General features: G+C 53.8%; 2 protein-coding genes across 3 annotated transcripts; one reads left to right on the plus strand and one right to left on the minus strand.

Moving 5' to 3' along the window:
* Positions 1–806: 806 nt before the first annotated feature.
* TM4SF5 (transmembrane 4 L six family member 5) lies at positions 807–7,611 on the plus strand. Of its 2 annotated transcripts, none has more exons than XM_035102128.3 (5): positions 807–1,090; positions 4,456–4,536; positions 5,637–5,776; positions 7,044–7,239; positions 7,458–7,611. In XM_035102128.3, exons 1-5 carry the CDS (start codon positions 917–919, stop codon positions 7,473–7,475), a joined length of 609 nt encoding a protein of 202 aa, XP_034958019.2. In that variant the 5' UTR covers positions 807–916; the 3' UTR covers positions 7,476–7,611. The 2 variants fall into 2 exon arrangements, with proteins under 2 accessions (XP_034958019.2, XP_034958020.2); XM_035102129.3 differs by having other exon boundaries at positions 817–1,090; positions 7,044–7,179.
* An 855-nt stretch (positions 7,612–8,466) lies between these two features.
* LOC118078321 (vitelline membrane outer layer protein 1 homolog) lies at positions 8,467–12,647 on the minus strand. Its single transcript, XM_060281412.2, has 3 exons — positions 12,153–12,647; positions 9,944–10,065; positions 8,467–9,233 (listed from the first exon to the last, which is right to left on the minus strand). The coding sequence occupies exons 1-3, from the start codon at positions 12,522–12,524 to the stop codon at positions 8,927–8,929; spliced, it is 801 nt and encodes a 266-aa protein (XP_060137395.2). The 5' UTR covers positions 12,525–12,647; the 3' UTR covers positions 8,467–8,926.
* Between the last annotated feature and the right edge of the window lie 10,819 nt (positions 12,648–23,466).

Here is a 23,466-nt window from a genome sequence, read left to right on the forward strand (position 1 = left end):
GATTAGACAAAAGCCCTAGCCTGCAATCACTCTCTCTCTTAGCTACTTCCTCCCTCGATGAGGACACATCTCCAGAGAATCTCTAGTTAGCATGGTTCTCACTCTAGGCCTGCAGCCAAGAGTGAGACCAAATGGAGTCTTACTTTACTAAGTAGTCTCTAGATGTATATATACTTGTAACTTTTCTAAGCAAGCCTGCCTTTCTGAGATTATGCTGTAACTCAGGATGAAACTGTAAGTAAACTCTATCTTATTTTATAAACACTGTGTTGTGTATTTCTTTTAAGAGGGACAAAGGGGACCTTTGCCAGGAAGTGTAATATTGAACTATAAAGTGTAATATTGTTATAGAGATTCTAGCGAATCTAACGCACATGCTTTGCTGCGCACAAAAGGGGAATGTCACTCTGCTAATATTGGAAGCTTGCTAACACAAGCTTGGATAGGATCTATCTAATAATATATCCTAATCCACATCCCTAACATTCCCATACTTTGGAGGTCTTTAAGCGGAGGCTTGACAGCCATTTGTCAGGAATGCTTTGATGGTGTTTCCTGCTTGGCAGGGGGTTGGACTGGATGGCCCTTGTGGTCTCTAAAACCCTGCAAGGAGGGAGGGAGAGTTTCTGTGCAGCAGAGAGGAGGAAGAGGAGGAGGAGGAGGAGGAGGAGGAGGAGGAGGAGGAGGAGGAGGCCGGGATGCCAGGCTGGGAAATGGCTAGGAGGGGAGGAGATGTTTTGCCTCTCCTCTCGCCAGCCCTTTGCCCTCCTTATCTGCAAACAAACAGTTTCCTGCTCTGGCCTCCTCCTCCGCACTCCGCACGCACCGGCAGCAGCAGCAGCCTCCTCCTCCGCTTCCGCCATCCCCGCAGCCCCAGCACCTGCGCCCGTCTCCCTCCGAGGCCTCCCCTCCCGCCATGTGCACCGGCAAGTGCTCCCGCCTGGTGGGCCTCTGCCTGGTGACGGCCGGCCTGGCCTGCATGGTGGCCAACGTCCTCCTGATGTTCCCCAACATGCAGCGGGACTGGACCCCACAGCACATCACCACCCAAGTCTGGCTCATGGGGGGCCTCGTCGGCGGGGGGCTGATGGTGAGTGCTCAGGGCTTTCGCCTCCGTGGGGTGGGGTGGGCTAGATGACCCTCGGGGGTCCCTTCCCAGGGAGGGGATGGATAGCCGCCTGCCAGTTCTTGAGCTGAGATTCCTGCATTCCAGGGGGTTGGGCTAGATGACCCTGGGGTGCCTTCCCTCCCTATGATTCTCAGGACTTGGAGCTGGGAAGAGCCTCCCTTCATGGCTTGGGGACATGTCGCTGGTGGGTGGGAGAGATGCTGCTGCTTCCTCCTCCCTTGTGCAGCCTGGCTCACTTCCTCGAGTTGTCTACCCAGGGACACCTCTGACACCAACCTACAGTTCCCCCCATAGCATGACCTGATTGCATGGGATACTCAGGAGCAGAGCGACTCCGGCAGGGCCAGATTGAGGTTGGATGAGGCCCTAAGCTCCTGAAGGTCATGGGGCCCCTGATGTGTCCAGCTATCCTTTGTCAACAACAAATTGTCGCTGTTTTCTGTGTTGAACATATGCCATATGGTAATTTATGGACCTAATAGGTATCTCAAGCCAATTGCCACTGTTGCTGTATCTAGGTTTTATTTGTGTGTTTTTTATCTTATATTTTGGAAATGTACATCCAGTGGGGCCCTAAGCTAGAGCTCGTTTAGCTTATACATCTCTCCGGCACTGGTTTAGGGAGGTTGACAGCCCTGGCCCACAGCAGGACCCGGTCTCTCTCTCCTGGCAACGGGGTGCAAAGGGATTGGGGGTGCCATTGGAGAACCCAGAGGAAGCCCATCACCTAGTCTACCCCCAGCCCCACCTCCACCCCATTCTTCCCACACACAGCCTCGCTTTCTCTCATGGTGAACTTTGTGCAAACCTCCCCCTCCCCACTCTGTGGGAGATAACAGGGCCCTTATCTGCAAGGGAGACAGCTGGCATGGAGGGGGGGGGCAATAAAACAAGGTGACCTCTGCCCCCGAAAAGGGGAAATGAGGCGCATCACGGGAGAAGGCAGGAGTGGCAAAGGTTTGCTGGAGGGACCTGATGGGGGGGGGGTCACCGCTCTGGCCGGGGTGTGTGCCACTGCCCATGTTTCCGGGGAGGGGGTGTGCCTTCAGATCCACCTGCCTTTCCTGTCAAATGACCGGTGTCGTCTGTTTCTGGCATTCTGCAGCCTGAGAGATGTACAAGCAAAGGCAGGTCCTGAATCCGAGAAGCCCAGCCCAGTGGCATCACGTGGGGAGGGCCAGGGGGCAGTGGCGAGAAGTGAGGTTACAGGGAACCAGGCAGAGGGCCTTCTCGGTGGTGGCCCCCTTCCTTGTGGCATGCCCTCCCATCAGAGGTCAAGGAAATAAACAACTACAGTCATTTGTTGTTGTTGTTTAGTCGTTTAGTCGTGTCCGACTCTTCGTGACCCCATGGACCACAGCACGCCAGGCACTCCTGTCTTGCACTGCCTCCCGCAGTTTGGTCAAACTCATGTTCGTAGCTTCGAGAACACTGCCCAACCATCTCGTCCTCTGTCGCCTTTTCCTAGTGCCCTCCATCTTTCCCAACATAAGGGTCTTTTCCAGGGAGTCTTCTCTTCTCATGAGGTGGCCAAAGTATTGGAGCCTCAGCTTCACAATCTGTCCTTCCAGGGAGCACTCGGGGCTGATTTCCTTCAGAATGGATAGGTTTGATCTTCTTGCAGTCCATGGGACTCTCAAGAGTCTCCTCCAGCACCATAATTCAAAAGCATCAATTCTTCGGCGATCAGCCTTCTTTATGGTCCAGCTCTCACTTCCATACATCACTACTGGGAAAACCATAGCTTTAACTATACGGACCTTTGTCGGCAAGGTCTGCTTTGTCTGCTTTTTAAGATGCTGTCTAGGTTTGTCATTGCTTTTCTCCCAAGAAGCAGGCGTCTTTTAATTTCGTGACTGCTGTCACCATCTGCAGTGATCAAGGAGCCCAAGAAAGTAAAATCTCTCACTGCCTCCATTTCTTCCCCTTCTATTTGCCAGGAGGTGATGGGACCAGTGGCCATGATCTTGGTTTTTTTGATGTTGAGCTTCAGACCATATTTTGCGCTCTCCTCTTTCACCCTCATTAAAAGGTTCTTTAATTCCTCCTCACTTTCTGCCATCAAGGTTGTGTCATCTGCATATCTGAGGTTGTTGATATTTCTTCCGGCAATCTTAATTCCGGCTTGGGATTCATCTAGTCCAGCCTTTCGCATTATGAATTCTGCATATAAGTTAAATAAGCAGGGAGACAATATACAACCTTGTCGTACTCCTTTCCCAATTTTGAACCAATCAGTTGTTCCATATCCAGTTCTAACTGTAGCTTCTTGTCCCACATAGAGATTTCTCAGGAGACAGATGAGGTGATCAGGCACTCCCATTTCTTTAAGAACTTGCCAAAGTTTGCTGTGGTCGACACAGTCAAAGGCTACAGTCATACCTCGGTTTAAGTCCGCTGCGGTTTGAGTACTCTCGGTTTGAGTACTCTGCGGATCCGGAAGTCTTTACTTCCGGGTTCCGCGGCACGCGCATGTGCAGAAGCGATCTGTGCGGTGCGCGCTTGCGCAGAAGCGCTCTATCGGCGGTTCGCACACGCGCGATATTGCTGCTCCATTTAAGTACTTTTTCAGGCAGTGACCGGCTCCCCGGAACCAATTGTGTACTTAAACTGAGGTACCACTGTATCTGACTTTTAGAAGACAACTGAAGGCAGCCCTGAATGTTTTTAATGTTTGATGTTCCATTCTGTGTTTATATCTGTTGGAAGACGCCCAAATCTGCTGGGACAACCCATCCAGAGGGGTAGCCTATAAATCATCAGATTGTTGTCATTGTTATTAATGGTGTGGGCAGCCAGGCCAATCCAGGGGCCACCTTGGAGGAGTTAACCTCTGGAACTCACTGCTGCAGGAATGAGTGGCTGCCACCCACTTGGGTCTCTTGAAAAGAGGGTTGGGCAAGTTCGTGGAGGGGGCTATCCATGGCTACTGCCCGCGGAATAATGCTTCTGAATCCTAGTTGCTGGGAGCCACATGAGCGGGGAGTGGCTCTTGTGCTCGGATCCTGCTTGCAAGTTTCCCATCGAGGAGGATGCTAGGCCAGGCCCAGGCGTCCCCTTATGTCCTGAGATCAGAAGTCCTGTTTTCTGGCTTTCCCCTTTCAGCCATGGCGGGAGCAGGATTCTGGACAAGACGGCTTCTTCTTACTTTTTTTGTGGAGCTACCTGAGCCAGAGGCAGTCTATCTGGCTTCCTAGGTTCTCTGGGGCACTTGGCTGCTGTGAGGACAGGAGGCTGACCCAGGAGTGTGTGTGTGTGGGGGGTCTTCCTTGGGGCTGATCCAGCAACTCTCTGACCTCCCCCTCCTCCCTTTCCGCCTCCCCCAGGTCCTCTGCACCGGGTGCTCTGCCGTGAAGGCCGGAGGGAAGGGCTGCTGCGGATACGGATGCTGCGGGAACAGGTGCCGGGTACGGATCCTTGGCCACTCTTCCCCATCTCTTCCTCTGCCTCGTCTGCCAGGGGGCCCAGCACTCTCTCGGCCCCTTGAGCCCCTACCTACAAGGGGCCTGCTAGAGAAAGCCAGGCCTCCGGAACTACACTTCCCACCAGACCCAGCCAGCCAGCACATCCTGCCACGGGGCTGTCTAGGGGCTAGTGGAAATTGTAGTCCCTCCCCCCTAATAATAAGAATAATAATAATTGGTGAATAATCCAGTTGGTAGACAGGATTGTGGGTTTGAGCCCCATGTTGAGCAAAAGATTCCTGCATTGAAGCGGGTTAGGCTAGATGACCCTCAGGGATCCCTTCCAACTCTGCAGTTCTGATATTCTAAACGGGGGCACGTTTTTCTGCCTTTATTACGTGTGTGTGTGTGTGTGTGTGTGTGTGTGTGTGTGTGTGTGTAAAAGTGAGAACAAGCCAGCAACTCAGCTGAGGCTGGGCATGATCCTTGGGGCAGAGAAGTGGAAGGTGTTTTCATTCCTGGCCATCAGTCCCAAACATTCCCCCCTTTAAAAACAACAACCCAATAATCTGATCCAGGCCTACAAGGGGCCAGCTGCTCCTTTGTGAATATGGCCACCTTGCACCCTGAACCCTTTATTCCTATTTTCAGCTCTGGCCAAGGAGGGGGAATCAAGCAGATCACAAACGGTTGTTTATTTTATGTGCCCTGGAGGACCCCCCCCCCCAGTTCCACACAAACACACGCTTTTGGGTTCCTCTACCCACACCCACCCTGGCCCAGTAGTGAGGTATAGGCACTCTGCCCAGGCACAGAGGCATGTGCATCAGACACCAGGACTCATTTGCACGCTCTGCACATGCCCCCCAACCTGGGGGTCTGGTTGCAGTTTAGAGGTACAGAGTCCTGTTTCTAGTTAGGGAGACTGGGAGCTCCCACCTTGTCCCACCAAGGGGAGAGACAGAGGGGGGGGGGAGAGCGTCCTATCGTGGCAGTGCCAAGAGGGCTCTGGGTTCGAGTCTTTGGAGCAGAAGAGGGGCTGGGCAAGTGGGGCATGTGTTGGGCGGCACCAGGCCCCCTCCTCACCTTCTCCTCCACCACAGATGCTGCGCTCCGTCTTCTGCTCCATCTTTGGGGGGCTGGGCGGCTTCTACTGCCTTGTGGTGTCGTCCACCGGCCTGGCCGACGGACCCTGGTGCGAGGTGAAGAATGGGACGTGGGGGTCACCCTTCAAGGACCTCAGGTGAGGAGCTGGGGGCGGGTTCTTGGGAGGCAACTGATTTGCAAGGGCCCCTCCCAAACACCTGCAGGAGAGAGGGGGGGACAGCCCCCCCTGTCCCCGCCCCCTGGGGGACTTTAAAAGAGGATCAGACAGATGCTTCTGAATCCCAATTGCTGGAAACCTCAGGAGGCGGGCAGGAAGCACTCATGTGCTCGGATCCTGGCTGCAAGTGTCTCGTTTGGGATAGACCCAGGTTTGGAGAGACATGGCTTCAAATCTCCACACTTGGCCAGGAAGCTCTGTGGGCAGGGCCAGATTTACGTATAAGCTAAACAAGCTATAGCTCTTAGGGCCCCACTCTCTTGCCCCCCCCCAGTATACTTCTTCTTAATTGTATTTCACTATTAATATACTTCTTCTTAATAGTATTTCAGTTCAACAATTACTTTGATAACATACATATTATGTTATGTGCAAATGGCTTTAGTAGATACCTATGAGGTCTATAAATTACTATATAGAAGGGGTGGCCAACTCCCAAGAGACTGCGATCTACTCACAGAGTTAAAAACTGGCAGTGATCTACCCCCTTTTGGGGGGTTCAGGTCAAAGGTGTTGAGATTTTTTTAAGGAAGGAGGAAGGCCCATTTTGGGGGGGGGGTTGGGTCAAAGCTGTTGCGTTTTTTCAGGGAGGAGGTAAAATGTTGAGCTTTTTTAAGGGGAGCCACAGTTGTTCAGCTTCTTTTGGGGGAGCCAGTGATCTACCAGTGATCTCTCACGGACATCCAGTGATCTACCGGTAGATCATGATCTACCTGTTGGACATGCCTGCCATATAGCATATATTCAACACCCAAAGCAGGGACCATTTGTTGTTGACAAAGGACAGCTGGACCTAGAAAGGGCCCTATGTCTTTCAGGAGCTTAGGGCCTCTTCAAACCTAAATCCTACCCTGTGGGTCTGTGGGTCTGACCACCTCTCAGCCCAGGATATCTCGCAGGGCTGTGGAGGGGGACCCCCAGGTCATCCAGCCCAGGAATCACAAGTGAAGCGTCCCTTCAAGCAGAGGGCCATCCAACCTCTGCTTAAATCAATGGTGGAGTCTCCTTCTTTGGAGGTCTTGAAGCAGAGGCTTGACAGGCATATGTCAAGAATGCTTTGATGGTGTTTCCTGCTTGGCAGGGGGTTGGACTGGATGGCCCTTGGGGTCTCTTCCAACTCTAGGATTCTATGAAATAGCGCCCCCTGAGCTGATGGCGCTGGCCTGCCTGCCTGTCTCCCCCTCAGTGAGAGCTACCTGGGCAACCGGACGCTGTGGGAGGCGGCGTGCGTGAACCCCCCCAACGTGGTGCTGTGGCACGTGGTGCTCTTCTCCATCCTGCTGGGCCTGGGGCTGCTGGAGGTGGCGCTGTGCGGACTTCAGGTGGTCAATGGGCTGGTGGGCACCGTGTGCGGGGACTGCCGCAAAGACGAGGACCGGGCGGTAAGGGGGACTGCTGCCAAATGGGGGCGGGCGGGCCGGGAAGGCTCGTGGGAGGAGGGCCAGTGACCCCCCACCTGGCAAAGCAGGGCCACCCCCGGCGGGGGTCGTGGCCTCTCTTGGCTCCCACCAGATCGGGCGCTAAGTCCAGGTGCTACTAGCCACGGCCCCTGCGAGTCCTCTGTTTCACTGGCCCATTTATCTCTCTCCTTTTCTCGTAGGGCGACGGGGGCCTTTGAGGGACCCAGCTGGGCTAGACCCCCCACCCGCAACGTGCACACTCCCTCCAAGCTCCCCCTCCCTAACCGCAGCCCCCACCCCCACCCCTCACCTCTACGGTTTGAAAAAGTCGGAATAAACCAGCTCTCTCCCGGTTGTTGAGTCCGGCTCTGCAGGGTTGCTGTGCGGGGGGGGGGGAGGCGGAGCTTTTGGAGGGAGGCGCTGAACGGGGGACCCTGAAGAGAGGGATCTGGATCTGCTGCGCGGGGGGGGGGGGGCTGCAACAAGGGGAGAAGATTCTCGCACACTTTGGGGCTGCAGCAAGCAGCGCACGCACCGTTAAACTGCGGAACTCCCTCCCGCAGGAAGCAGCGATGGCTTTGAAAGAGGGCTAGACAGACAGATCCACGGAGGGCTAGACAGACAGATCCACGGACTGGCCGGCTCAGCAGACTCTGCCGGGCTCGGTGGTCTCGCTTTGCCCTCATCCGGCGGGGCTTGTCTTGCGTTCTTATGAGTGGCCTTTGGGGATAGAGTGCCTCCGAGAAGGGAGGTTCCATTCAGCCACAAGGGCTGGCCGGTGGCCGGAGGAGCATCGCTTGACATTTCCAAGTTCTGCAGTCGTTAAAGGAGGAGGAAGTGCTCAGGGTGGACTGGAAGGGGGGGGGGAGGATGGACAGTGCCTTAAAAAGGCACTCCTCATAGGCTCAGAGGCACTTTGCTCATATACCTGGTGAACAGGTGGGACAGGCGGGGACAGAGATGAGTGAGCCATGTGGAGTAGTGGGTAGTGTCAGACCTGGGAGACCGGTAGTGTCAGACCTGGGAGACCAGGGTACAAATCCCAGCCCCCAGCCCCGGCCACGATTCTCCCTGGCTTCCCTTCAGGGGCTTGTCGCTGCCTCTCGCAGCCTCACCTACCTGCCAGGGATGGAATGAGGAAGAGCAAACTCTGGGCTCTCCCTTGAGCTTCTTGGAGAGAAGAAGGCGGACTGTCAAAGCAAGCAAGCAAGCAAGCACTTTGCACGCGCTCAGAGGCAATTTTTATTGTTAATGCATTCTGGGACAAAGCCTGGGTTCAGAAGGAGGGGGCGTGTCAGCTGCTGATGGAGACCTGGTGCAACAGGTGTGGGAGAGGGAAGTAACATAGAAGTGTAGAGCTGAAAGGGACCCCGGGGGTAATCTAGTCCAGCCCTACAATGCCTAAAGCATCCATGACAGAGGGCCACATAAAGGTCATCCATTCCAACTCCCGACCCGCTGCCCCTCAGAAAGCACCCTTGAGGATTCCACGGGGGTCTTTTGCCCAAGGCCCCTCCTGGATGTGTTGGGCGGCGGTGGGGCGGTGGGGCAAGTTTTATGGGCCGACCAAGCCAGTGCAGGAGAAGCAGGACGGGGCCCGCTGCTCCCTCCTGGCCTTTCCCCGACGGCGGGGCCGGCCCGGCGCGGGAGGGGTCCCGTCCCTCCCTCCTCAGCGGCTGCAGCAGAAGAAGCGCACGTCGTTGAGGGCGGTGTCGTCCCTCAGGGCTCCCCGCACGGGGTCCTGCTTGGTCTGGATGCCACACAGGCCCTTCCGGCAGGGCGGGCTCCACTCGCCGTACTCCCCCCAGCTCAAGCCGCGCCCCTCCAGGTGGGCGCCCTCCCCGGAGCAGGCGAAGCGGGCGTTGGTGGCGCCCATGTCGTCGTGGATGCCGCGCCGGGTCTGCTCCACCCTCAGCGAGAACCTGGTCAGGTACGTGCCCTCGGGGCACCAGCTGGGCGGCGACCACTGGCCCCACCTGGGGGAAGAAAAGGGGGCGGGCGGGAGAGAGAGAGGCAGTGCGGTGCAGTGGTTGGAGTGCCGGAGACCAGGCTTCGAATCCCCTCTCGCTGGGTGAATGCCTCTCACCCTCGCCGGCCTTGCAGGGTTGGTAGAATCCTAGAATTGCGGTGTTGGAAGGGTCCTCGAGGGCCATCTAGTCCAGCCCCCTGCAATGCACGCCATGAGGTCACAAATGGTTGTGCTCTCTGGGGCGGATGGGAGATGCAGGTCAGAACAGGTGGAGTCACGCAAACATGGAACTGCGGAGTTGGGGGGGGATCCCAAGGGGTCATCTAGCCCAACCCTCGGCAATGCAGGAATCACAGCTGAAGCATCCATGACAGATGGCCGTCCAAGGACGGAGGGTCCGCCACCTCCCGTGTTGCAGGGAATTAGATGAGGACTAGGACCTTGGAGGGACCAGAGTGACCGCCACCACAACCCTGCGAGGTAGGCCAGGATGAGAGAAGGCAGTAACTGCCCCCGGTCACCCAGTGAGCTTCAAGACCGAGTGCGGGGGTTCGAACCCAGATCCTATCCCAGCCAAGTGCCCTAAGGACCAGGGCAGCTGCGCCGCAATCTTTTGGGGCGGGCGGGGGTATGGGGCGCCGGGGGCAGAAGCAGCCAGGAGTCAGGCAGAGGCAGAGGGAGAGGGAGAGGGAGAGGGAGAGGGAGGGAGCCACTCACGGGCCGCTCTGGGACTCCACGGTGTGCGCTTCGTGCTTGTCCCCACGGCCGCCCCGAGTGCAGAAGAGCCGGATCCCGTTCAGCGCCGTGTCGTCGTCCATCGGGCCCCGGTAGGCTTCCACCTGGAGCGGCGAGGGAGAAGGGGGGTCGGCCAAAAGGATCCCGGAGATGGAGCGACACCTCCCCACACCCACACCCCCACACAATGGGGGGAAGTTTTCGGCGTTTGGGGCTGTTCAAGTTAGAGAAAAGGCGAGCGAGAGTGGTGGGCAATGGGCATCCGCCTCTGTCTGGAGAGCGCCCCTCGGGGTGAAGCCAAGCCGTTGTGTCAGCAGCACCGAAGTGACCTCCTCCCCAGGGCGCAAGTCTAGGCCGTGTGCCTGGAGGGCTTGGGCTTCCCAGATGACGAGACCCACACCCCCCCCACACACCCCAGCCTTGGCTGCAGGAGTTGCCGGAAGGAGGCGACCGAGCGAGGCGCCATCCAAGCATCTTAGAGACTCCACTCTGGAATTACGCAGGCAGAGCAACGTGCTATGACAAACGGGCTGTTTAGGGGAGTTTTTAATATTTGATGTTTTCTCGTGCTTTTAATATTATCCTGGGAGCCGCCCAGAGTGGCTGGGGAAACTCAGCCAGATGGGCGGAGTATAAGTAATAAATTACTATTATATTATCATCAATGTGTATAAAATCATTTCTACATGGAGAAAACATCCAGAGGAAAGTCACCTCCCTCTCTCAGGACACAGGGGAACTCGAGGGCATCCGGGGAAACATGAAAGTTGGGAGATTCAGCGCAGGTGACAGGAAGGACATCGTAGTTAAACACTGGAACTCCCGGCCACAGGAGGCAGTGAGGGCCACCAACCTAGATGGCTTTAAAAGAGGTTGGGATAAATCACGGAGGGAGAGAGGCATATGGATGGCAACTAGCCATGACAGTCATTCTCTGCCTCCACCTTCAGAGGCAGCAATGCCTCTCGGAACACAGTTGCTGGAAGCCACGGCACTCTTTCGTATGCAACAATCTTCCTCGCTAGGAGGAGGGATCACCAAAGAAGAAGAAGCTGGAACCTGCAGGAGGGGAGGGAGTTTTGGGTGTGAATCTTGCTAGCTGGCTTCCCATTGGGAATGCCATCACTCCCCCTCCAAGGTGCAACATCACAAAACATCTTGGAAATGGAGGGGGGGTTCTTCCTTCCCCCTAATCAAGCTGTATAAAAGTGTTAATAAATGGAGGGGGGGAATGAATTCATTCCATTTTTGCTGTTTGGTCACTGGTCACTAGGGGAGCACAGGAGGTTATCAGGAAGAAAGGTGCTCTGTACATGCTCAGGGGCACCACCCAAATTTCACTCCTTCATAGGGGCAGATCTACTACCGTATGAAACTAATGAAGCTTCGGCTTCACGGCCCCTAATCCCAGAGGAGCCCCAGAAGTGACTTCATTTCACATTCCTTTTAAAAAAGATTCCTTCCAGCAGCACCTTAAAGACCAGGGTTCCCAAACTAAGGCCCGGGGGCCGGATGCAGCCCAATCGCCTTCTAAATATGGCCCGTGGACGGTCCGGGAATCAGCATGTTTTTACATGAGTAGAATGTGTCCTTTTATTTAAAATGCATCTCTGGGCTATTTGTGGGGCATAGGAATTAGTTCATTTTTTTTTTTACAAAATATAGTCCGGCCCCCCACAAGCTCTGAGGAACAGTGGACCAGCCCCCTGCTGAAAAAGTTTGCTGACCCCTGTTAAAGACCAACTAAGTTTTTTATTTTGGTATGAGCTTTCGGGTGCATGCAAATTTCTTCAGATACGAAAGCTTATACCAAAATAAAAAACTTAGTTGGTCTTTAAGGTGCTGCTGGAAGGAATTTTTTTGATTTCGTTTCGACTACGTCAGACCAACACGGCTACCTACCTGTAACTTTTTAAAAGAATGGGTCTAGTAGACCCAATTTGAGCTGTGTGACTCAAATTGATTGTTTGTTCATATATTATATTTCAACAATCTGAAAGTTTGAGGGTCAGTAACACAGATGTTGTGAAGGTTGCTGGTTGTGAAGGGGCCTCCATGACAGTTCAGGCTTCAGGGGCCCCCAATGTAGGTCCACCCCTAGGCTCAGCTGGGATGGCCCCCTGTTTTGGAGAGCCAGACCAGGCACAAAGGAGGGGTGGGGCTTTTCTTTTTGGTGGGGAGGGGGTGTTACCTTGAGGCTGAATCCCGTGGCGTAGGTCTCCTCTGGGCACATCTCCTGCCAGGCCCAGGCGCCCCAGAGGCCTCCGTTGGACACCCCAATTTCAGGCTTGAATTCCAGGACCTCTTTGGCCTCCGCTGCCACAGCTGCGGCCAGCAAGACGGCCACCAGGCCTGTGCGCCCCACTGGCCCCATCGCAATGCTCAGGAGGTGCCTGTTGGTGGATGTGCCCCTTGGGTTTTTATCCCCTGGGCTGTGGCTGCGGGGTGGGCCTCCTCCTTGCCCAGGGATTGGCTCCCTCGGGGGGTGGAGGGCGCAGGCCTGGTGGCGGCAGCTTGTTCCGAGGCACCCACGGGTGCTGCCGCAGCAGGAGGGCCGGTCCATCCAGTTCGGATTAACTCAGGACAAAAGGGGAAACTAGAACTCTGCTTCATTGATCTGCCCTGGAAGGAAGCCACCTGAGAAAGGACAATTTGTGGCCTCCTTTCTGAGCATCTCTCCCCCCCTAAACACAGCTTCATTTGTACTGTTGGCCTTTGATTCCGGTTTTGAAATATACTCGGAGTCGAGAGTGAATTTCATGCTCTTTATTCAGCTCATATTCATCAAGGAGAAGAAGAGAAGACGAATGGCTCTTTTCCCAAAACCATCTGCTTATATACATTATTTACACAATGGGCCTTGCGTGATTGGCTACTTCAGGGCTACACCTGTGGGCCAATTATATTGTGGATTGACTTCTGCCTGCAGCCTGATTGGCTGCTCCTACAGGCCAATCAGGTAGCAGATTCACTTCTGCCAGCCGCCTGATTGGCTGCTCTAGCAGGCCAATCAGGTTGCGGATTCACTTCCACCTGGAGTTGGATTGGGTAGCTCCCGCTGATTCTGAATCCTATTGTTCTAGGATTCAGCTCAGTACATAACACCCCTCCCCTCTAAGTTCCAGTCCTGCCCGGGAAGTTGCATTCGTAGTCCCCAAGGTCTGCTGGCCGCCTCCGTGTGCGTTGTGGCCTGGGGTGTTCCTTGGTCAGGGGTTCTGGTTCTGGCTCGTGTTCCGAGGCTGCTGGCTGTGCCGGGGCTGTCTGGTCTGGCGCCACTGAACCACTAGGTTGTGACTCTGGTTCCGGTGTCCTTCCAGCCTCGGGGCGCCCCTCTGTGCCTACTGCTTCTGCTTCCCCTGCCCACCCCTCTCGCTCTACAGGCCTCACTGCCCTGCTGTCCCCTTGGGACCCCTCTGTCCCGCTCTCCTCCTGGGTTCCTCCTGGGAATCGTCGCCGTAGCTGGTCGCAGTGGCGGCGCCAACATTGCCCCCCTTCCGTTAGTACCTCGTACAACACGGGACCGGTCACCTTGGTGACTGTGGCGGGTACCCATGCTGGGCCTGCCCCAAAATTCTTTGCATACACTGGGTCCTGGGCCACAAATGTCCGGGGGTTCCTGCCTTTCCCCACCACTACCTCATCCTGAGCTCTGTCGGGGTGAAGTCGGTCCAGTCTAGTTGCAAGGCGCCGGCCCATGAGTAGTTCAGCTGGGCTCCGGCCCGTCGTTGTGCTTGGGGTGCTGTGCTGTGCTAGAAGAAATGAGGCAAGGCGGTATTCCCAGTCCCCTTGTGTTATGCGGCGGAGGCTGTCCTTGGTGGTCCGCACCATGCGCTCCGCTTGGCCATTGGTGGCAGGGTGGAATGGTGCTGAGCGGATGTGGCGGATGGCGTTCTGCGCTGTGAAGGTCTGGAACTCCTCTGACGTGAATGCGGTTCCATTGTCCGAGACGAGGGTGTCAGGGAGCCCGTGGGTTGCAAACAGCTTACGTAGTACCCGGATGGCTGCCGCCGTAGAAGTGGACGGTACCAGTGCGACCTCCAGCCATTTGGTGTAGGAATCCACCACTATGAAGAATGTTTTTCCCTGGAAGGGGCCAGCGAAGTCCACGTGCAAGCGTGACCATGGATGTCGGGCGGACTCCCAGGGCTGGACTGGGGCCCTTGGGGGATCCGGGCGGGATTCTTGGCAGGTCTGGCAGTGTTGGACCCAGGCCTCTATCTCTCTGTCAATCCCCGGCCACCACACATAACTCCTGGCAAGGGCCTTCATCCTCACTACCCCTGGGTGTGTCTCGTGTAGGGCTGTGAGGACCCTTTTGCGGAGGGGCTGGGGAACAACGACCCTGCTTCCCCATAACAGGCACCCCTTGTGGGCCGACAGTTCATGTTTGCGGTTTGTGTAGCCAGCGAATTCTGGCCCGGGGCTGCTGCTGGGCCATCCTCGCCACACCCAGTCCAGGACCCGGGAGATGACCCTATCTTTTGTGGAATGGTGCGCAACTTCTTGTGCCTGAATGGGTCGGTCGGGAAGCAGCTCCAGGGTCATAACCTCTTGCGCAGGCGCTGGGTCGGGGCCTGTTTCTGGTAGTGGTAGCCTGCTGAGTGCGTCTGCGTGGCCCATCGCCTTCCCAGGGCGGTGGATTAGTGCATACTGGTAGCCGGCAAGGAAAATTGACCACCTGAGGACACGTGGAGACAACGCTTGGGGGGTCTGCTTCTCGGGGGCAAACAGGCCAAGCAACGGCTTGTGGTCAGTCACTATGGTAAAGGGCCGCCCGTACAAGAAATCATGGAATTTTTTTACGCCCTTCACGATTGCCAGACCCTCCTTGTCAATCTGTGAGTAGTTTCGTTCGGCTGCAGCAAGCGTCTGGGAGAAGTATGCCACCGGCACCTCTCTTCCATCTGGGAGTTGGTGTCCCAGGACAGCGCCGATGCCATAGGGAGAGGCGTCGCATGCCAGCACCACTGGCAGCCTCTCGTCGAAGTGTGCCAAGACCGAGTTCGAGACGAGCAAGTCCTTGACTGCCTGGAATGCGGCCCTTTGTCGCTGGCCCCACACCCAAGGGGCCCTTTTATCTAGGAGTCTGTGTAGGGGCTCCGCTACCGCTGCCTTATGGGGAAGGAAGGCATGGTAAAAGTTCAATAGTCCCAAGAATGACTGAAGTTCGGGCTTGCTCTTGGGCGCTGGGGCCTCACAAATGGCCCGTACCTTGTCACCGGTTGGATGGACCCCTTCTGCGTCCACCTTAAATCCCAGAAAGTCCACCTGCGGCACTCCCAGTAAACACTTTTCCCGCTTCACCTTGAGGCCCGCCGTCTGGAAACGGTGCAGGGCGGAGCGGAGGCGGTCCTCAAATTCCTCTGGTGTGGGCCCGGCGATCAGTACATCATCGAAGAAGGGGGTGACGCCAGGAATCCCTTTAAGGAGAGAGTCCATTAGATTCTGGAATATGCCTGGTGCCACGCTAACGCCAAATTGCAGCCGCTTTACTCTGAATGCCCCTCTGTGCGTCACAATCGTCTGAGCCTCTGCTGTGGCTTCGTCCACAGGCAACTGTTGATACGCTTGGGCCAAGTCCAGTTTGCCAAAGATTTTTGACCCAGCCAGGGTGGCGAGGACATGGCTGACCACTGGCACTGGGTATGCATGGGCCGTGAGAGCCTTGTTTATGGTGCATTTGTAGTCTGCACAGATGCGGACCGAACCGTTAGGCTTGACGGGTGTGACAATTGGAGTTTCCCAGGGGGCGTTGGGCACCGGCTCCAGCACTCCTTGCTCCACGAGCCGGTCCAATTCCTCGTCTATGCGGGGTTTCAGGGCGAACGGGACCCGGCGGGCCTTGTGCCTGATGGGTCGTACAGCGGGGTCTAGCTGTAGGGCAATGGGGGGTCCTGTATATCGTCCCAATGCCCCATCGAAAACCCCTGGAAACTCTTTGCATATGGCGTCCACGTCCACTTGTAAGCTAGTGCGGTTCACCCCGGTAACGGCTAGCCCCAGAGGTCCAAACCATGCCAGTCCCAGTAAGCTAACGTAGGGGCCCTTAACTACCAGCAAGTCCAATTGTTGCTTTCGCCCTCGATATTGCACCCTGAAGGTCCCCACCCCCATTGTAGGGACCTTACGTTTCTGGAAGTCCCGGAGGGTGAATGGGGCCGGCCTTAGTTTGGGACCCCCATTAGGGCACAGTTCCCTTAATGTTCGGGCCGAGATTATGGATAGAGTTGAACCCGTGTCCAGCTCCATGCGGCATGGGGCTCCCTCTATCTGTACCTCTATATAAATTTTCTCTGTGCTGGGATGGGGCAACTGGAATACCTGGTAGTCCGTGATCTCCGTCGAGTTGCCTTGGTGCATGGTGCCGTGTGACCTGGGGCTCCTGGATCGGTCATCTGATGCTTGTCGACGGGTGAGTCGAGCCCGACACACCCGGGCGATGTGTCCCAATTTTCTGCACTGCCTGCACTCTGCGTTGCGGAAACGACAGGTCCTCCTCTCGTGGTTCTCCCCGCAGCTTGCACAGTTCCCTCCTTCTCGTCGAGGCTGCTGTGGTGTGTGTGCTGCTTGAGTGCGCCGCTGTACTCGGTGTACTTCCTCCCTGTCAGATTCGGATTCGTCGGTGAGGTCTTCGTGGTAGACCCTCGGTTGGGATGGCGGGGCCGGTCGTGCCTCTTGCGTTGACCTCTCGGCGGCTTCGGTTGCCAGGGCTTCCTCCAGAGCAATCTGGAACGTGAGGTCTTTTTTGGCGTAGAGGCGTCGTTGCAACATCTCGTCCCTCAGGCCACCGACGAGGCGGTCACGAAGCATGTTCTCCAACTCTGAGAAGTTGCATAACCGGGCGGCTTGGCGGAGGGAGGTCACAAACCCAGTTATGGTTTCCCCTGGGGCTTGCCGCTTTGCGTAGAAGGCATTTCGGCAAGCTACCACCGAGGGCTGTGGTGAAAAGTGCTCCTTCAGCCGTTCCATTATTGTTTTGTAAGAGACGGTAGCGACATCTCTAGGTGCAAGGAGAGCCCGGGCGATTTCAAACGTCTCCTCTCCACAGACGCTGAAGAATGTCGCCCTCTTCATGGCATCGTTGGTGACTTCTTTCGCTTGCAGGAGGAAGTTGAAACGGGCGGCGTACCCTTCCCAGTCTCCTGATGCTGGTTTGAATGGCAAGAAGCTGCTGTCGGTTGCCATTCTGGGTTCCTTGGGTCCTGGAGCTGAAGCCTGGATGCACGGTGCGATGCAGCGGTGCAGCAGGTGGCGGTGCTGCGGTGCAGTGCGTGGTGGCGGTCAGCTCAGCAGGATCCCATCCTCGTCGCCAGTGAAATATACTCGGAGTCGAGAGTGAATTTCATGCTCTTTATTCAGCTCATATTCATCAAGGAGAAGAAGAGAAGACGAATGGCTCTTTTCCCAAAACCATCTGCTTATATACATTATTTACACAATGGGCCTTGCGTGATTGGCTACTTCAGGGCTACACCTGTGGGCCAATTATATTGTGGATTGACTTCTGCCTGCAGCCTGATTGGCTGCTCCTACAGGCCAATCAGGTAGCAGATTCACTTCTGCCAGCCGCCTGATTGGCTGCTCCAGCAGGCCAATCAGGTTGCGGATTCACTTCCACCTGGAGTTGGATTGGGTAGCTCCCGCTGATTCTGAATCCTATTGTTCTAGGATTCAGCTCAGTACATAACAGGTTTCATCCTCTGAGAGGCTCAAAGTGGCTAACAGGTTCCTTCCATTTTATCCTCGCAACAACAACCCTGCGAGGGAGGGGGAGGGAGTGCTACTAGCTGGCTGATCTGGGGTGTGGCGGCGGTGAAAAATGCGGATTTTGTGCCAGTGATCATGAGGAAAGGCGTTGGAAATCAAACTGCCCATATCGTAATGCCAGTATACAAATCTGTGGCACAACCACACTTTGAATACCGTGTGACGTTCTGGTCGCCTCATCTCAAAAAGGATATTGCACAGCTGGAGAAGGTTCAGAAAGGAGCCAGTGCAATGATCCAGGGAATGGAGGGGCTCCCCGAGGTGGAAAGCGATGCAGCATTTAGGACTTTTTTAGTTTAGACTGAGGAATGGTGAGAGTATGATAGAAACTGTAAGATGATGCCTGGCAAGGAGAAAGTGGATGGAGAGAAGTTTTCCTCCCTCTCTCCTGACACTAGAACTCAGGAGCACCGAGTGAAGCTGAATGCTGGAAGATTCAGGGCAGATAAAATAAAGTCCTCCTTCAGGCAGCTCAGAGTTAATCTATGGAACTCCCTCCCACAGGAGGCAATGGTGGCCCCCAACTTGGATGGCTTCAGAAGAGGACCAGCCCATTTCATGTAGGAGGAGAGGGCCTGCGGTGGCTGCTGGCCAGGACGGCTCAGTCAGAAGCTGCACTGCTTCACAAGGCCAGTTTGCTGGCAGCCACAGGAGGGGAGAGTGTTGCTCTTGTGCTCGGATCCTGCTTGCGGGCTTCCCATAAGGAGCCTCTGGTTGGCCATCGTGAGAACAGGATGCTGGACTGGATGGGCCACACCACAGGCCTGATCCTGCAGAGCTCTTTTCATGTCCTGGCCAGGTCTCATCCAGCAGGCTGTTCTGATGTTCTCCCGCTCTTACCAGTTTTCATCCAGTCCTTGCAACAACAGCCCTGCAAGGTAGGGGAAGTTAATAGATCACAACTGGCTGAGCCGGGATTTGTCCCAGCATGGTAGGCTCCCCCCCCCCGGGCTCTTAGCTGAGCTGGATTGGGACCAGGGGTAGTGCCCATGCCATGAAAGGTAAAGGTAAAAGGACCCCTGACCATTAGGTCCAGTCGTGACCGACTCTGGGGTTGCGCGCTCATCTCGCATTATTGGCCGAGGGAGCCGGCGTACAGCTTCCATGTCATGTGGCCAGCATGACAAAGCCGCTTCTGGCAAACCAGAGCAGCACATGGAAACGCCCTTTACCTTCCCGCTGTAGCGGTTCCTATTTATCTACTTGCATTTTGACGTGCTTTCGAACTGCTAGGTTGGCAGGAGCTGGGACCAAGCAACGGGAGCTCACCCCATCACAGGGATTCGAACCGCCGACCTTCTGATCAGCAAAGAAGTGCCCTGAAATCAAACTCTTCACCCTGAAAGCTTTGTCTCACCACCCAAACCAATTTATTCATAGTTACCCCGTATGGAGGTGAAGGTGGAAAACTTCAAAGGGCAGGATCCCTTGGCGAGAGAGTCACAGCCATGCCCCTTCCAAGGTTATGCAACCGTCTAAGATTACCCAATAATCTTATAATTGCACAAGAAGAATAGTCAGGGACGCACTGCAATGTTCAGCACAGATCTTGGCTATAGCTGTTGTTTTCCGTGCACGTAAAACAGGCGAGGGCTCAGGTGCCCCAAAGGGAAACCCCAAGCAGGATACAAGCACAAGAGCAACACTCTCCTGTGGCTGCCAGCAACGGGTGTCTTCTGGCCGTGGAGGCAGAGCAGAGCCACCCTGTAGCCAAGCCACCCACCTCCCTCTCCTCCTCCAGGAGCATGCACAATCCCCTTTAAAAGCCCCACAGGCTGGAAAACATCACTGTTTCCTGCAGGAGGGAGTTCCACAGTTTAACTATGACCCACCTTCTTTTATCTGTCCGGAATCTTCCAACATTCAGCTTCATACTGTTATAAGAAAAAACAGCTCCTATTCCCCTTATGGGGTATGCAAGAGCCCATATAGAGTCCTTATGTAGGTTCTCTATCAGTAGAAGAAAATAACAGAGGCCAAGCAGAGAATATTGAGAAGCAAAGCAGTTAGTTAGCCTGATCTTTATTAAACTGTTGCAACAGGGAGAGAGGGGAGGGAGGAACCCAGAACAATGGTGTGCAAGCTCTTATGGAGACTTTTGAGATTGCCTCCCCTGGAGCTCAAGACCACCCCCAAAACATCATACATACATCACAGAAAGAGGGGTCCCCAGCAGAAATTTGAGTGTGTTGCTTCTCTCCTAGTTACAGGTAGGTAGCCGTGATGGTCTGACGTAGTCGAAACAAAATTTAAAATTTCCTTCCAGTAGCACCTTGTTGTTGTTTGTTGTTGTTTAGTCGTTTAGTCGTGTCCGACTCTTCGTGACCCCCTGGACCATAGCACGCCAGGCACTCCTGTCTTCCACTGCCTCCCGCAGTTTGGTCAGACTCATGTTCGTAGCTTCGAGAACACTGTCCAACCATCTCGTCCTCTGTTGTCCCCTTCTCCTAGGGCCCTCAATCTTTCCCAACATCAGGATCTTTTCCAAGGAGTCTTCTCTTCCCATGAGGTGGCCAAAGTATAGGAACCTCAGCTTCAGGATCTGTCCTTCCAGTGAGCACTCAGGGCTGATTTCCTTCAGAATTGATAGGTTTGATCTTCTTGCAGTCCATGGGACTCTCAAGAGTCTCCTCCAGCACCATAATTCAAAAGCATCAATTCTTCGGCGATCAGCCTTCTTTATGGTCCAGCTCTCACTTCCATACATCACGGCTGGGAAAACCGTAGCTTTAACTATACGGTCCTTTGTAGGCAAGGTGATGTCTCTGCTTTTTAAGATGCTGTCTAGGTTTGTCATTGCTTTTCTCCCAAGAAGCAGGCGTCTTTTAATTTCGTGACGGCTGTCACCATCTGCAGTGATCATGGAGCCCAAGAAAGTAAAATCTCTCACTGCCTCCATTTCTTCCCCTTCTATTTGCCAGGAGGTGATGGGACCAGTGGCCATGATCTTGTGTTTTTTTTATGTTGAGCTTCATACCATATTTTGCGCTCTCCTCTTTCACCCTCATTAAAAGGTTCTTTAATTCCTCCTCACTTTCTGCCATCAAGGTTGTGTCATCTGCATATCTGAGGTTGTTGATATTTCTTCCAGCAATCTTAATTCCGGTTTGGGATTCATCTAGTCCAGCCTTTCGCATGATGAATTCTGCATATAAGTTAAATAAGCAGGGAGACAATATACAACCTTGTCGTACTCCTTTCCCAATTTTGAACCAATCAGTTGTTCCATATCCAGTTCTAACTGTAGCTTCTTGTCCCACATAGAGATTTCTCAGGAGACAGATGAGGTGATCAGGCACTCCCATTTCTTTAAGAACTTGCCATAGTTTGCTGTGGTCGACACAGTCAAAGGCTTTTGCATAGTCAATGAAGCAGAAGTAGACGTTTTTCTGGAACTCTCTAGCTTTCTCCATAATCCAGCACATGTTTGCTATTTGGTCTCTGGTTCCTCTGCCCCTTCGAAATCCAGCTTGCACTTCTGGGAGTTCTTGGTCCACATACTGCCTAAGCTTGCCTTGTAGAATTTTAAGCATAACCTTGCTAGCGTGTGAAATGAGCGCAATTGTGCGGTAGTTGGAGCATTCTTTGGCACTGCCCTTCTTTGGAATTGGGATGTAGACTGATCTTCTCCAATCCTCTGGCCACTGTTGAGTTTTCCACACCTTGTTTTTGCTGACTGTATAGAGCTTCTCCATCTTTGGCTGCAGAGAATATAATCAATCTGATTTTGATGCTGCCCATTTGGTGATATCCATGTGTAGAGTCGTCTCTTGTGTTGTTGGAAGAGAGTGTTTGTGATGACCAGCTTGTTCTCTTGACAGAACTCTATTAGCCTTTGCCCTGCTTCATTTTGAACTCCAAGGCCAAACTTGCCAGTTGTTCCTTTTACCTCTTGATTCCCTACTTTAGCATTCCAATCCCCTGTAATGAGAAGAACATCCTTCTTTGGTGTCATTTCTAGAAGGTGTTGTAAGTCTTCATAGAATTGGTGAATTTCACTTTCTTCAGCACCGGTAGTTGGTGCATAAACTTGGATTACTGTGATGTTAAAAGGTCTGCCTTGGATTCGTATTGAGATCATTCTGTCATTTTTGAGATTGCATCCCAGTACAGCTTTTGCCACTCTTTTGTTGACTATGAGGGCAACTCCATTTCTTTTACGGGATTCTTGCCCACAGTAGTAGATATGATGATCATCCGAACTGAATTCTCCCAGTCCCGTCCATTTTAGTTCACTGATGCCCAGGATGTCAATATTTATTCTTGCCATCTCATTTATGACCACATCCAGTTTACCAAGGTTCATGATTCTTACATTCCAGGTTCTTGTGCAATATTTTTCTTTACAGCATTGGACTTTCCTTTCGCTTCCAGGCATATCCGCAACTGAGCGACCTTTCGGCTTTGGCCCAGCCACTTCATCAGCTCTGAATCTACTTGTACTTATCCTCCGCTCTTCCTCAGTAGCATGTTGGACGCCTTCCAACCTGAGGGGCTCATCTTCCAGCGTCATAGCTTTTATATGCCTGTTATCTTTGTCCCTGGAGTTTTCTTGGCAGGGATACTGGAGTGGCTTGCCAGTTCCTTCTCCAGGTGGATCACGTTTAGTCAAAACTCTCCACTATGACCTGTCCATCTTGGGTGGCCTTGCATGGCCCAGCTCATAGCTTCTCTGAGTTATTCAAGCCCCTTCGCCACGACAAGGCAGTGATCCGTGAAGGGGAAAGTAGCACCTTAGAGACCAACTAAGTTTGTCATTGGTCTGAGCTTTCGTGTGCATGCACACTTCTTCAGATACACTGAAACAGAAGTCACCAGACCCTTATATATAGTGAGAGAGTGGGGAGGGGTATTACTCAGAAGGGTGGTGGGAATGGGTGATTGGCTGATAGGTGTGGTAAACCTGTTGACGACTGTTAACGACTGCAATTGGTCTTACAGGAAAAAGCAAGGGGTGAGATGGCTAAAAATAGCTTTATCATGTATAATGAGATAAGAATCCAATGTCTCTATTCAGACCAGGTCCCTCCATGGTTTTAAGTTTGTTAATAAGTTGCAGTTCAGCAACTTCTCTTTCCAGTCTATTTCTGAAATTCTTTTGCAATATGACAGCTACTTTGAGATCTGGTATAGAATGTCCTGGGAGAGTGAGGTGTTCTCCTACTGGTTTCTCTGTCTTGTGATTCCTGATGCCATATTTCTTTAGCCATCTCACCCCTTGTTTTTTCTTGTAAGACCAATTTCATTTGTTAACAGTCTCTAAGGTACTACACTCAGCTTCAGGCTGTGGCTCCAAACTTTGGCCACCTCATGAGAAGAGAAGACTCCCTGGAAAAGACCCTGATGTTGGGAAAGATGGAGGGCACTAGGAGAAGGGGACGACAGAGGACGAGATGGTTGGACAGTGTTCTCAAAGCTACGAACATGAGTTTGACCAAACTGCGGGAGGCAGTGCAAGACAGGAGAGCCTGGTGTGCTCTGGTCTATGGGGTCACGAAGAGACTAACACGACTAAACAACAACAACAAGGTGCTACTGGAAGGATTTTTTTTATTTTGTTGCTTCTCTCCTGTCTGCCAGGATACCTGATAATGCCTTATCTGGTTGCCTTTTCTGGGCAGCCTGGCCATCTCAGCTGCTGAAATCTCCCCCTCCCTTTACTTCCTCTGGGCTCCCTGAGTAAACAGACTGCATATTTCCCCTTATCAAGCGCTAATCCCTTAGGCTGCTGCCTGGCT

Source organism: Zootoca vivipara, chromosome 12 (genome assembly GCF_965207765.1).
Source record: "Zootoca vivipara chromosome 12, rZooViv2.hap1.1, whole genome shotgun sequence".
NCBI lineage: Eukaryota > Metazoa > Chordata > Lepidosauria > Squamata > Lacertidae > Zootoca > Zootoca vivipara.